Source organism: Canis lupus, chromosome 36 (genome assembly GCF_011100685.1).
Source record: "Canis lupus familiaris isolate Mischka breed German Shepherd chromosome 36, alternate assembly UU_Cfam_GSD_1.0, whole genome shotgun sequence".
NCBI classification, from domain to species: Eukaryota; Metazoa; Chordata; class Mammalia; order Carnivora; family Canidae; genus Canis; species Canis lupus.
Genome location: NC_049257.1, coordinates 25,136,380 through 25,152,222, shown reverse-complemented (window position 1 = coordinate 25,152,222; position 15,843 = coordinate 25,136,380). Strand labels below are relative to the sequence as shown.

The window sequence follows — 15,843 nt, the reverse complement described above, 5'->3', positions numbered from 1 at the left end:
TGGTAAGAGTCAGGTGGATGGTTCTTTCTAGATGGGCAGGGATTCGCACAGTGATCTCACCCTGCTTCCTTTGTACACATGTTTTGCTTTACCTGGAATGTATGTACTCTTTTTCCGTACGCCTCACCTTTAATACTTGTTATAAACTCACTTCTGTTAATGAATTCTACTCTTCCCATTATTTTATTCTGTCCCGATTAGGGCCGAGGAGCCTCTTGCATAATGCTAATTTACTGTTATTGAAATGTTGCTTTAAGTTCTTGAAATTCTCCTATTGAGTATCTTCAGTTTTTGAATCTCCTAGGCCTTGTATGACAGGGACTCAATGCCATTTTTCCTCTCTTTTATTTTATTTTATTTTATTTATTTTTTTTATTTTATTTTATGAGAGAGAGAGAGAGAATGGCAGAATGAGAGAGAGAAGAAGACTCCCCATTGAACAGGGAGCCTGACACAGGGCGTGATCCCAGGACCCTGAGATCATGACCTGAGCCAAAGGCAGATGCTTAACCATCTGAGCCACCCAGGCGCCTCTTTCTCTCTTTTCATTCTTGAGAAAATAGACCCAATTTTTCTTCCCTCCCCAACTCACACAGGGAGTGATATAAAGCACAATCAATGAAATGAAACATGATAAAGATTTGTGGGGTTTCACTTTTTGTAATTCATGCATAGAAGATCTGGACACAATGGTTTTGATCAGAAAATTTAATTTTTTTTCAGGTGACTCCAAATGTGATGTTCAATGTAAAGAAGAATTTATTGAAGTCAAGGACATATTCTCTGTCAAACTGAAACGACGTTATTCTGCTAAGCAACAGGGAAATGGTACTTTATTGGGTATCACACTCTTCATTTGTTTGAAAAAGGAACAAAATAAATTAAAAGATTCTACGCTTGATCTTATTAATTTAAGTGAAGACCACTGTGATGTATGGTTTAAGCAGTTCAAGAAAATTTTGGCAGGTAAGTACTTCTCCTCATGGGACTTTTTAATGAGTTTGGTTTACTTGCTGTAGGTTATTAATCTGAACAAGATACTGTATTTATGAGTACAGCAATCCTTGAGTATGTGAAGACTGTTTTTATTCCCAGTTTGGTGAGTGTTTTTATCACGCAAGTTGTTGATTTTTGTTATGTGCTTTTTCCACATCAATTGTGATAATCATATTTTTTTCTTCATTCTGCTGATGTGGTGTAGATTTTGGTATGTTGAGCCATCCTTGCATTCCAGAAATAAATCCCACTTGATCATGATATATAATCTTTTTAATATGTTATTGAACTTGGTTTGCTAGTATTCTGTTGAAAGTTTATATATCAATATTCATAAGAGATATTGGTGTGTAATTTTGTCTCTTTTTTTCCTTGTATCTTTTATCTGGCTTTTGGTGTCAGGGTAATGCTAGTCTCCTAGAATGAATTGGGCACTGACACTTTTGAATGACCACTTCCACAAAGAAGCTTTAATAATTTGAAATAACACAGTTCTTAAGTAATTTAGTTCAGTTGAATTATTTTTTAAAGCATATTTATTTTTCGATTCATGTCTCTTGATTTTATATTAGAATTATTTTTTTTTCCATGAATGTACTGACGGCAAGTGTGTATATGTACTGGGTGGCTTGAGGATAACAGTTTATCTCTTTAAGGGTAGATTTTTCTAGAGGTTACTATCCAGAAGGGGGAGAATATACGTACCAAAATATTATCTCTGAATGAATTTAACATATCTGAAATTTCTAAATGGCATTTATATTTTAGATGCTAAATAAAATTCATGAATACAAATATGCAATTTAGATTTCTAGAACATATCTAGTTAAGATATAATCAAACTGAATTTCAGGATTAGTTTTTTTTCCTCATACATTTGTAAGTCTTGTTTCCTTTTTAGCCCATTTCTTTCTGTTTGCCAGATGGATCAGGGCAGAGACAGCTGGTGTAGTTGATGGTGCAGTTTGGTGTAAGATGACACAGGGCAGAGAGGGGTGCCAGACAAAGCACAGGCATGTGATGATGTTAGAAAGTTGCAGGCCAGGTGTCATTGATCAAGACCGAGGACCCAAGTTGGCCAAAGGCAACCACCTGATAACATTAGGCCTATAGACAATGAGCTGAAGTGACGTTAAAACTAGGAGACCCTGTTACTAAGTGGACCCATGCTTCCTTGTTAGCTCCTCTGGCACCTTCCAGGAGAGCTGATTCTTTCAAGAAGGTGGAAAACTATAGAGGCCATAGTATAGTTCACATCTATGGAAACATAGTGAATATATATTTTTAATGAAAAGCATTCACTTCAACGGTGGGTCTTTTACAGTGTTTTATTTTATATTCCTGTAGGAAGAGATTTTCAAAAGCTTAAATAAAATAAATTAGTAAGCGCAATTAAATTTCTTTGGGCAGGTACTCGTGAGACTTTCATGTTCTATAAAATAAGAATGTGATTTGATAAGGAGGGGCAAAACTCTTTCTTTCACTGAAGATCTGAGGAAATCTTCTCCCATGGGGCTTATGAAAGGCTAACAGAGTGACCTAAGGGGCAACTTGCTCTATGTATCTCACCTATAAAACCAATAATAAGTAGAGGACATCACAACAAAGCTCAATTTAGTAAAAGCAATTTTATAGGAGTAGAGGGGCTTATTGAAATAGACCACACATGCTACATACAAAACACAAAAACATTGTCCAAATATTTTTCCAGCTTTATGAATGATTTTTTTTTGGTTTGTTCCAAAACCATTGGTTTTTTTGGTTCCTAGGATTAAAATCTAGGAAAATTATAGAGATGAATACATTTATATATATTTTAGGATATAATCTGCAGGGAATGTTACTTTTTTGTAACTTTGATTTCGATAAGAGTTGGAAAAAAACAAAGTAAAAAAATAGAAAAAACAAAAAAAATGATTTGGGTAAGAGTTGGAGATAGTAAAATATATGAGGTCATATACTCTGGCACGGTTCCTACAGGACAATGATTAAAGCAAATACATTGACATTTGAAGTCAACCAATGCAAGCAAACAACAGACGGTTGAAATTCTCTAATAAAATAAAGGAACCTAACCAAGATGGTTGGAATGAATGACTTTGCTCTCAAGTGGACTTACCAGGTCCTGTAGGAGGAACTCCTCTTTATCTCCAAGCCCCATAGTCCTGTGTCAGTTTCATCATATGATTATAGTTCTGAATCTCTCTACCAAACTTCATATAATACCAACATTCCTGTTTAAGGTTACAATTTTAGAACATTTTCCTGAATTTTTTTTTAACTTGCAAATCTGTGTAATGCATGTGTTCACCAAAGTGCCTATCATCTGAGAGACAAGCACAGTTGGCTCAAGTCTCATTCCAGAAGTGTGGCGGGGCGGGGGGTGGGGGGCGGCCTGTGTCTTTCTTGAGAGGCTGAGGGTGATTGCTCTTCCTGGTTCTCTCCTGCTCTCATTTGCAGAGTTGGGTCTGTTTCCTTCCATCTCACATTCACTGTCCCTATTCCTTGCTACACTGAACCAGGTTTGGCAGATCGCTGATTTCCAATTTTTTAAAAATCCCTTCCCAACAAATTTGTATTTACACCAGACTTGACTTAAGTTTGGGGGGAGGGGGGAGGAGGGAACAATATGTAGAAATGTATATCATAAAAATATAAATAACTTATGTTTGAATCAGATATCACTATTTTAAGTCCCCAAACCTTGCTTTTAACTGGTCCTGTGGCAAAATCAGATTTAAAAAAATATATTTTTGTATGGGTGTATTTTGAATGATGTCTTTAATCAGCAAGTGAAATTTTTTTTCTGCCAATCTTCTACATCCCTTCCCTTTTCTTCTGTTAAGATAAACATGAAGAAAATATCAAAAGCCTCACCTAGTTTCTCCTTTAGACTAATTCATCTAACAATTATAGCATGTTTGGATATTAAGAATTATTTTTAAATATACATACTTTTCTTTGAACTGGAGCAATGAATAAGATGTGATAAATTCCTGAGAAAAGAACAAATTGGCAGCACTAGGAGGAGGAAAAAGACAATTCTCAAATATTTGAAGTTTTAAGACCTAGATGAAAAGTAACCAGATTACAGTTTATATATTTATAAAAAGGGAGTCTTAACACTATTTCAATTCTTATTTGAAACTAAATCCTCTTACATTTCAGTTCTTTTTAAACACAGTTGAGCAAGCATCTTTTTTTTATTCTTAATAATAGAAAAGTCACCATGACTTTATTGACTAATAGGCTATATTAGCTTAATTCATGTAACACACATTTTATATCAGGCATTGTTGGGAATACAAAAATGGATATGGTATATGCCTGTATAGGACATTCTTGATCTGGGAGACAGAAAAGAAAATATATATTATAAATGTGTTACGGGCCACAATGAAGATATGACAGAGCATAACCATTGACCATTGATTCAGAAATTAAAATCTTTAAGAAATGCAATTTAGTATATAGTCACTGATAAGCATAATATATAGTTACTGTGGTGAAAGTAATTTAATACAGTTCTTTTCTGCTTTTTTCAATACCTGTAATACAAAGATAAATAAGCACAACCTTTAAATATAGCATTGTGTACACTAGATATGTTAATTTTTTATTCAATTAGGGTGTGATCCAGTCTCTGCATATTTGGGTTTCCTGGAAATGGTGAATTGCAAGCTTCTCTGGACCCAGAGCCAATCTTTTCTTTAGAAACCATAACCTACTTTAAAGCATATTCATAAGCTTTTTTTTTTTTTTTCTTTTTCTGAGAGGGAGAGAGGGAGGGCAGGAGAGGGACAGAGAGAGAGTGAGGGAAAGGGAAAGAGAGGAGGGGCAGAGGGAGAGAATTTTAAGTAGATTCCACACCCAGCACAGAACCCAATGTTGGGCTGAATCCTGTGACTCTTGAGATCATGATCGGAGCTGAAATCAAAAGTCGGCCGCTTAACTGACTGAGCCACCCAGGCGCCCCCATTTTCGTAGGTGTTTTGACAGGTACCCTACAGAGAAGGATAAAACAAAGTACCCCCCGGGTGATGTCCAGGGCCACTTAGAACTGACCGACTTTGCACGAATGAACTGGTTGATCTCTAGTGGAGGCCTAAGAAGGTTGAGGAAGCAAGGAAAAAGATTGAAAAAAAAAAATTCTAAAGTCTCATCCCCAAATAACTTAGAGAATGGTAATGTCCTAAACAGACAAAATGAAATCAGAACACTGGTTGATTTGAAGGAAATGTTCAAATGTTTCTAGACACATTTGGGATATATTACAATATCCTGTTGAAGATGTTTAGTAGGCTGGGCATGATGAAAGCTTATAAGGAAGTAGTATGGAGTTATTAAAAAAAAGAAAAGGGCTAAATACAGAATCTTGGGTGATATATATTAAAATAGAGAAAGGGCACCTGGGTGGCTCATTTGGTTCAGCATCTGACTCCTGATGTTGGCTCAGATCATGATCTCAGGGTCTTGAGATTGAGCCCCATTTGGACTCTGAGCTGGAGGTAGAGTCTGATTAAGATTCTCTCTCTCCCTCTACCCCCACCCCATCCCCCTCCATTTCTGCACGCTCTCTCTCTCTCTCTCTCTCTCTCAAAAAAAAAAAAAAAAGGTGGGGTGGGGAGGGAAGGTCAGAGAAGACAAAAGCGAGAATAACAACAAAATAGAAGGTGTGCTCTCAAAACAAAAACAAACCTGTTCTAAAATAGGACCATTGAATTTTGTTGTTATATTTAGGTTTTGCTAATTTATTTATAATATTTAATAGTTACCCAGAGATAATTAAAAGAAGCATTTTTAACACATATCTAGTTACTTCTGAAATATTTTTGTTTCATTAAGTGCTAATTTCATGAACTAGGCTAATATAAATAAGCCATATTTGAGTACATTTTGCCCTCGTAATGTAGTCTCTCTTGTTCAACAGCCTCACTCAGTGTTCAGCTATGAAAAATAGAAAAAATGGAAAAATTACTTAAATACTTGTTTTATTATTCCTAAGAAGAGTAATTTTTTCCCCTCATTTCCCCAAATGTCAAAACTTTTTCCATGGGATAATAATGTTGGTCTTTAAATGATGCTTTCTTTGATAGCAAAAGCCTGGGTTTCTTAAAATTTGATTTTTGTATAATATTGTCTTGTGTCAGAGAATTATAGTAAAATATGTTTTGTGTTTTTTTTTAATCCAGGCTATATCAATTATATTATTGTGAATCCAGCAGAATTTTTCTTAACAGGGGAACAGACTGATAGGAAGTTTAACTTGAATATGTTGCCAAATGATGTACTTATAAGGAAAAATAAACTGAAGATCAACATTATAATGATTAGTTAAAAATAAGCAGTTGTTATATGTCAAATGTATGATAGCTTCAGACATTTCATTGTGTGCTATTTGAAATTGGCAACACTTGTCTCCTCAGGGACAAGTTGTTTTCTGCAAAGACATTATGTATGAAATATGGGTAGTTTCTCTTTTGAAGCACTAAAAAAGTAATTTAGGACCAGTTGAGTAGAACATCAAAATTATGTATATCATTTTTGGATATGTTTTTACCATCAATATATATTAAAATTATGTAGACACTGATTAAATATATATCTATTTATGTGTAAATATCAAAGTCAGTCCCACAGGAAATACTCTGTCCAACAAAAGTCCTGTGATATCTGCTGCCTTTATGGTTTCAAACTGAGCTCTGGAGTGTCACCACCCCATTCCCTACGATGAGCCTCCTGGGTGGGGAGTCCACCTGTACCTGTCACTCACCCTTGGGCAAGTGTAGCTCCTAATTTATATGTTTTATATTTAGTAGGACTGAGTAGGCTTTGTTTGAAGGAAGCTTCCCAAACTAAAGCATTGATTGGGAAAACTCTGATCTAGTCATCCTGGGGATGATAACCTTGTTGCATTTTTAACCTGTCATCCATGTCTTTTGGCTGATGGCTGGGCACACAGAGACTTGATGTCTTTGAGCTACCAAAATATACACTTACTATGGCAACTATAGATTTGGAGCCAGCAGAGACTCTCCATGAAATTTTATTCTTTCCAATAAAAGTTACTTATTAAATATATACTTAAATGTATTTTTCTTATCCATAGCCTTATATAATATTGCTTACAAATTAATTTGCACATACAGGAAATATATTTTATCAAATTAAAGACTGAAATTGAGTTTAAAAAGGTTACTTCAAAGGTTTGGATTCTTTTTTCTTTCTTGAACTTTTTATTGCTTTCTAGCTGGACCTTCATGGAAAAGCAGTGAAATTAACCTAGTCTCTATTGAATTCTTAATGATTAGTACACTACTTAGCTCCTCAAAGAATATTAACGTATTAAAACCAAAATCTTTTTGAACCAAGCATTGCATCAGATTTCTAACTGAAAATATAAATTGTGCTCATGGAAATCGTGCTTAATAATGTACAGGAAAAAATACTTCTTATGTTGAACCAGTTTGACATGTTGAGCCATTGTTTCATTTCCAGCAATTAGTAGTGTAAAAAAATCACTGTGAACACAAGTCCCGAGACATAACAAACTTGAGCAGTAGAGCCCCCACCAAGAACTTCACATGCTAGAACAAGCAGAGAATATGAAATAAGTATATTAAAAATGATTTTAAAATATTAAGGGCATCTGGGTGGCTGCATCAGTTAAGCAGCTGACTCTTGATTTTGGCTCAGGTTGTGTTCTCAGGGTTGTAAGATTGGACACCCAGTGCAGAGCCTCCCTGATTCTCTCTCATTCCCCTCTCCCTTTGTCCCTCCTCCCTCTAAAAAAAAATTAAAAACATAAAAGAATAGGATACAATTGAAAAAAGGATCACATTTTTGCTACGGCATATATGTGTGAATTTCATCTTTTTAAAGATTCATTCTCCTTAGGACTTTGCTATTCCTGATTCTGAGAATTCATAGGTCCTGATTAAATGCAGTGGATCAAGCATCAGTGGCCTTATGGTCCTTGAGGTTCTCATGTGTTGTCAGGGCCAAAAACCACAGATGTCAAAGATTTGAACAGAAGTTTGGTTTAGTGAACATATATAAAACTCCGTACTCCACAGTTAAAAAGGTATCTTTGCAGGGATTTATCACAGTTAAATATTCTTAAAGGTTAGCCAATACCTATTCCTGAGTCCTGAAAGGTTATCACTGATTTTCCAAGGCTATTACCTTGGGACTGGTTCCCAGGAGCCTGGTGAAGGGTGTCAGAAGCATGCCAAGGGTTTCTCTTCTTGACATTTCTTTCTTACTAGCATCTGCACTAAATCATAGCCATTACTCCCTCAGCTGAAAGGCAAGTTAAAATTAGTTCTAAAGAAATGCAAAATGTTGTTTGTACTTGGGATGAGTGACACAGGACCATCTTCCCAAGAGCTTCTTATTGCCCTCTGTAGCACTTTCATCCTAAGGGAGGACTATGTTTTTGCATGTAATTGACTATAATTATATTTTAAAACAACTAATTGGTACCTTATAGAAGAAAATTATGTCCCTGCTTCAGTCATTGATGGAGTATCTTGAGAATAGGAGTTAAGAGGTATAGTCTCAAGTCATTTCTGAGATATTTCAAATTCTCATGCTCAATGAAAGTCCTTTGGACTCTGCCTTCCGTATAACTAAATTCCCTCTCTGGGGAAGATATTTAGATATGCTTTGTCACATTTTACCATGTGATTATATTCAAAGGCTAAATAAGAATTTCTTTAAATATTTCCAGCAATACGTTACATTAAGTTTTCATGCTGTTAAATAAATTAGTTAACGTTTCTTCCTTTATTCAATTATAGAGAGGTCATTATTGTAAAATTTTAAATCTTAATGATAATAGCTGACATTTATTAAGCATTTACTATGTGCCACTTTTATAAGTAATTTTTATTAATTATCTCATTAAATCCTCATAGTATCAAAAACTACAAATGTGTTCTCATGTAGAAAGGGGAATATTACTTAGGAATTTTGTTTTGAGGTTCGAGGAATTAAAATAATGCATGACAGCAAATAGGATAATTAAATTTTTATTATACTCATTATCTCTTAGTTTATACATGAGAACACTAAGGCTTAAAATAGTCTAAAATTTTGCTAATCTGAGGTTAAAGAGCTGATAAGTGGCGGAGGAGCTGGGAACAAATCCAGATCCATCTGAATCTGTAGCATGAACCCTCAGCTAATGTACTGTCACCTACCAGGTCAGTGGTATATTCTATAATTCCTAAATATATTTTATTTACTGTACAACTTACACTGTCTCCTGAAGAAGAAAGACTTTAAACCCCATTCTTATAAGGAAACAGCTGTATTGTCTTGTTTGAAGATTATCACTTTCTAGTTTTTTTTTCCCCCTCCAGATTATGATTCAGAACTCTAGCTTCTTGAGTTCTAATGCTGACCCCCAACATTTAGGGTGAGCAGTGACATTATAATGCATCTCTTCATCCTAAAAAAAAAATTCCTCATCATGACTATCACCATTATTGAGGTTTCTCAGGTCCCTTTCAATGATTTGGCATGCACTTATGAAAAATATTATACCAGTTCCTTTTTATTAGCTTAAAGGGATTTTAAAACATCTAAAAATAATGGTTTGTGACTGATTTCTAGGCTTTATGTTTAGCAGAGTTTCCTAAGCAAATCACAGATGCTGTAAGCCTACAGGAGAGATTACAAGTGGCATCAGTCCTTAGATGAGAGTATAATGGATTGTCATTTAACAACTTTTTCACTGGAAAGAAATGAAGTAAAAGAGTAATAAAGCAGCATCCTCACAGTATGCATAAGTAGGAAATACATAATATTTCATATTAAGTGACAAATTATTATTAAGCCCCCTGGCATTCATTAGACTACCATTAATGCTAATGGAATTGCATGTTATTTATACAGATATTATGTGTAACTCCAGGAGTTATAATCTCGTATGAGTATATTTGTTGGCGTTGGAGGCAGGTAGGTGGATATTTGCGATGGCTACACGCTGAAACATGGTGACAGGATTTTCAAATCAACCATTTATTTGTCCTTACTTATCATCATGAAAGAGAAATCTCCTATTTTTAATTTTTTCTTTGCAAAATTACCTTAAATGGAAATTTGTGAAATTTGAAAAAAAAACATCTCTTCTGTTTCTACTAGTCATATGCGGTCATTGCTTTTCTGATGAAAAGAGAAGAGGTGGGCACAAGTGAGGGTTACTTGTGAGGTTGGGTTCCTGCGCTCTTTGCAGCAGCTAATGTCAGGCCACATTCTCCTGCACCTCAGTGCCTTCCCACTTGTTAAGTAAGGGGCCAAGTTTCCTTATCTGTTTCTGTGATCTTCTGTTTGCCCAGTGAAGTCCAGTTTGCAGTTCAGGTGGTGTCACCAGCCAATCCTCTGCAAAGCTGAGCCACACGGCAAAATCAGACACCTGTCTTTAATGTTTGGTGGCCCTTCCCATACCTCTAATAGGATGTGTGGTTGCTTACATTCTAATTGTTGGCATATGTAGGTGATACCTTATTAGACTGTAAGCTCTTCTGAGCACAGATTTTGTAAGCATGTGGAATTGGGTTTCACATATTGTAAGTACTCCATAAATGTTTGTTATGTTATAAATGTTTGCCTAACTCTGTAAATGTTGGTAAAGTGAACTGAATATATTGCTTCTCTGGTGTGTGTTAGGCATCGTCCCAGCTCCTTTTAACATAAGGCAGCTCATTTAATCTTTATCACAACACGTTGATCATGGTCGGGATTTTTTTTTAATACCTACAGATAGCTAAGGAAACAATTATCAGGGGTTGATTGACTTGCACTGGGTCACACGATTATAAAGGGGTGAAATAAGATTCAAACCCAGGCTTTCGTGACTCTAAAATCCACCTGTTTTTCACTATGCTACACTGCCTCCCCAAAGAAAGATTTAAAACTTTAATGCATTGTTTTTTTAAAAGAGTGGTCTTGGTTTCTTAAAAGGCAAAGTGGAATGTACGGTGCCATGTATTTGGAACTAACTATACATTGTCAAATACATATATTTTAAACGTCTTGGCAATACTGGAAGGGATGACATCAATGGGCCATGTAGATTGAAGATCTTCTGGAAGATGAGAATCTGATGAAATTGGTCAGCTGGGAAAGGTAGATAATACTAAAACTTTGAGGGATGCCTGGGTGGCTCAGTGGTTGAGTGTCTGCCTTCAGCTCAGGACGTGATCCTGGGGTCCCGGGATCGCGTCCCACATCGGGGTCCCTGCAGGGAGCCTGCTTCTTCCTCTGCCTGTCTCTGCCTCTCTCTCTGTGTGTCTCTCATGAATAAATAAATAAAATCTTTTAAAAAAAGTAGTAAAACTTTGATCTTGCCGAAGAGAGGACCCTGTGCAGCCAAAGGGGAGAAGGTTTCCTGTTGCCCACGTGCCCACGCTTGGAGCAGCAAGACTGGAAGGTTGAAGACAGTCTGACGGGATAGCATGCCCAGCGTTTACTAGTGATTTTCTTCCCAAAAGTGTTACTCTTCATTCAGAAGTGCCTATCATATCAAAAATATTTCCATTTTTCTGTGCATAAAGACTTTCAAGTTCAAACTCCACAAGTTGTTTCGAAACTTAGACTGCTCACCATGGATACTAATCAATCTGTCAGAAATAGGGTGACTTAGTCCTAACAGAACAGATGGGTGGAAAGGATGATCACTCTAAGATGACAGCATGGCTGGTTCCTCTTTTTGTCCTCCTTTTACTTAAATGGATGGAAAGTCTATCATTGCCAGGTTTATGAGTGAGTCATTGCGACCGATGGGATTTTTATTTGGCTAATTGAGGTTTGGTTCCTAGCTTTGCCACTTGTTTATGTATTTTACTTCATAACTTCTCTGAGCCTTTGGCTTCCTAGCTGTGACATAAAGTTGATAAGGCCAACCTAGCTGGGTTATTATAATATCTAAACGTGTAACGCATGTCAAATGGTGGGTACTGCGGTAAGGATAGCTGTTCTTGTCACATAGGTCTCCAAGTTTTTGTTGAGCTTCCTTAGAATTTACATTCCCAAACTTTTTAGCCCTTCAAAACTAAGTTTAAACATCATCTTCTCAGAGAGGAGGATGAGAGAGATTGTTAGTTCCTATAGAATATATACTAAAATACTAACAGAATCCATCATTATTCTTGTCATCATCATATTTCACATATACCAACTGATGTTAATTTCCACATATCCTTGAGACAGGTACTGTTATCATTCACATTTTTGAGACGGAGAACAGGAGACAGAAGGGTAGAGAGTTTGCACAAGGTCACGTAACTGTGAAACTGTCGAACTGGGATTCAAAACCTGGGTGGTTTGGCTCCCCAGCCCGTCATACCATCGTTACACTGTAAAGGTTAGAAGGCATATTCCATAGTCCGTAATATTGCTTCAAAGAAAATGTAATCTCAACCTACTGAACTGTTATATTTTTGATATATTGGTCAAATCCTACTATCCTTATAATTCCTACCCTGGCCACATGTCTAATTGGGCATCGCATATATAAAAACTCAGAGTGATGGATGGTGACCAAGTAGATGCCTACAGTTAGTGCGTATGTGATATGGGATCTATATGTTTGAGTGCTGCTTGGTTCTAAAATGTCATTCGGTATTTGACTTTTAGTTAAAACAATGAGCTTTGCTCATATTAATGTTATGCAACTACAAAGATTTTCTTATAGTTAACTAGCGTATCCATAAATAGTGAGGGCTGAAACTGACCTGGCAGTGTTAGGTGTCAGACCTGGAAGAAGAAAATTCAAATGTTTTTGTCCTGAAATCAGCTGGTTCAAGAGCGAGAAAGAGGACTCTTGATTTCTTGCTGTGGTAGATGCAAGTATAGAAATGAAGACATTTTGGGGAACCCTTTTTTTTGGGGGGGGGGAACCCTTTAAAGCTGACTCCTAAGTTCCTTCAACGTGTTTCCATCAATTTGGGAGCATGTGTCTTCACTTTCTGGCACAACAGGATATTCTGGACTTATCTTGTACCTTGGCTGCCCCAGCCCTGGAATTAGCCATTTCCATAAGGGGTTGGGATTCCTTTTGTGGGAGGGTGGGGATAGGATGGTTTTGGGAAACTGGACAGGCGGCTGGGTATATACGCACGTTGCTCTTAGGATGTCGTAACTTCTAGGGTCTTGCAGCAGGCAGAGCTAGGAAATACTGCATAGAATTCAGCCTTGGTAGAGATAACTATAATTCTAATCCACCCTATTGTCTTCTTCCTTGTTTATCTCCTTTCCATCTTCCCATATTTGTATCTCCTTTCTTCCGCAGGAAGAGCTCTGAGTCCCAGCAGCAGCACATTTGTCCACTTGTTCAATCACCTCATAGTTACAGGATAGTTCCAGAATAGCTGCAACCATACCACTTTGAAAAATAATCCTGCCAAAATGAGCTCAAGATGTATTGGCAGGGTTCTGGGTTTTTTGTTTTGTTGTTGTTTGCTTTTCGTGGCCCCTAAGACCGAAAACAATGAGTTCTTCATGAAGTGATATGGAGTGATTTTTATTCTACGTAGTTAGGTGAAAAAAAGCAATGTTCAGAGGACTTTATGTTGTATGTGACTTTTTACATACAAGGAATTTTGAAATTTCAATATATTTTCAATTTCAACTTAAAGTACATTTTAATTACCATGCTCAAAGGTTAATATGGATTAGCTTTTTTCTCTTCTGATATATATGTTATTTATTTGACTCTGTTTTCAGTTTTAGGGTTTTTTTCCCCCTCCATCTTCATTGGTTTAATTATATTTTTTGAATGTGTAGAACATACACATGTTTCCAAAAGAACAAAACTCCTTCAGTATCCTTTTCATTTCATCCTTTTTTAAGGTACTAGTTCCATTAGTTTCTGGTTTATCTTACATTTGTTTTGGCAAAATTATCAGAAGTACCGATTTTTAAAATTCCTTTCTTATATAAAAAGTCACACACATGGTTAGATTTTCTGTATTTTGCTTTTTGTCACTGACTACATATACTGAAAATCACTTCATAGAAAGCTCATTGTTTTATTCTTTTGTTGTTTTTTTAATAGCTGTATAAAAAATTGTATGGTCTCTTCCATATTTTATTCATTACTTTCTCCTGTTTGGGCATTTTGATTGTTTCTAATATCTACAGTAACAAAATCTGCAAGAAATAATTTTGTACATATTGTATCTGGAAGGTAAATTTATAGAAATAGACTTCTGAGTTAAAGAGTAAATGCATGTGTAGTTTTACTAGATACTGGCAAGTTCTCTGCCATGGAATTTGTACCATTTTTCGTGTTTATCAGCAGTGAATACAGGTGACTGCTCACCAACAGACCGTGCTCTCATGCTTTAGAAATTTTGCAGTGTTATTGGTAAGAAATAGTGTGTTAATAAAGTTTGAATTTGCATTTTTTAAAAGGTAGGAATGAAGTCAAAGATATTTTCATATGGCTAAGGGCCATTTTATATTCATTCATTCATTCAAAGGGCAATTTTAAATATCTTCTCAATTGTATTCATATTACTTGCCTATTTTTCTGTAATACTTTTAGGGTTTTTTTCTTTAATTTTAAAAAGTTCTCTTTATTAGCCTTTTCCTGCAATGTATGTTGCAGGTATTTTTCTCCTGATATATATTTGTTCTTTACTCATAGTGACTTCTTTTTTTTTTTTAAGATTTTCTTTATTTATTCATGAGAGACACAGACACACACACACACACACACACACACACACACACAGGCAGAGGGAGAAGCAGGCTGCATGCAGGGAGCCTGATGTGGGACTTGATCCTGGGTCCCCAGGGGGGACTGAAGGCAGGGCTAAACCGCTGAGCCACCCGGGCTGCCCTCATAGTGACTTCTTTTTTTTTTTTTTTTAATTTATTTTTTATTGGTGTTCAATTTACTAACATACAGAATAACCCCCAGTGCCCGTCACCCATTCATTCCCACCCCCCGCCCTCCTCCCCTTCATAGTGACTTCTGATTCAAAGATTTTGTTTTAAAATTTTTATGTTGTCAAATTTGTTACTGTTTTTCTTTTTGACATCTGATATTTGAGTCCTGGCAGAAAGCCTTTCTTTACACCAGATCACAGAGAAAATAATTCATGTTTTCTTCTAGTACTTGTAAAGTTTAATTGTAGATCTCTAATTTATTTGGGGCTTATTTTATATGTAGTGTAAGGTACGGACCTTACTTTTTCTCCCAAATAATCATCCAGTTGTCCTAACACCATTTTCTAAAATGTCTGTGTTCCAGGGCTTTGAGATACCACTTTTATCATATATCAAATTTCTGAATGTATGTGGGTCAATTTATGGGCTTTTCTTTTTTTTTTTTTTCCTGTCCCACTGGGTCTATCTATTCATGCACCAGTGCTTATTTTAAAGAGATTTTGCAGTATGTTTCATTATTTGGTGGGACTAGTTTTCCTTGTAGACCTTCCCATTCCACCACCCCCAGTGTTTCTCCCTATTTTTGCAGGTTAATTTTTAGATAAATGCTTTAGTATGAGCTTGTCTAGATCTGGAAAATAAAACTGGGTATTTTTATTGAGAACACATTACATTTATAAATAAACTTAGGACAAATTGACATCTTGGACGAGAGTTTGCAGGCAAAATTTGCTTCAGGCAGCTGCCATAATCTCCCAGAATGAAAGTCCTAAATCAGTATCATTTTGATGGACAGTATCCCTTAGATTTTTCCCCCTCTTTTTATATTGAATTATTAAGCTTTTAGGAACACATATTATTATCTTGTATAATACAGAGCTAATTTTATGCATGTATCAGGCTCCTAAAATTTTCCTAGATGCGTCTGTACACTTCTTTGTAAAA

General features: G+C 36.0%; 1 protein-coding gene across 4 annotated transcripts in view; it reads left to right on the top strand.

The window, feature by feature from the left end:
• CERKL (ceramide kinase like) overlaps positions 1 to 15,843 on the top strand; it is a 130,897-nt gene that overhangs the window by 39,469 nt on the left and 75,585 nt on the right. For all 4 annotated transcript variants that reach the window (XM_038585023.1, XM_038585025.1, XM_038585026.1 and 1 more), the window contains exon 2: positions 724 to 966. In XM_038585023.1, the coding sequence (XP_038440951.1) occupies positions 724 to 966 (243 nt within the window). The remainder of the gene's footprint in view (positions 1 to 723; positions 967 to 15,843) is intronic.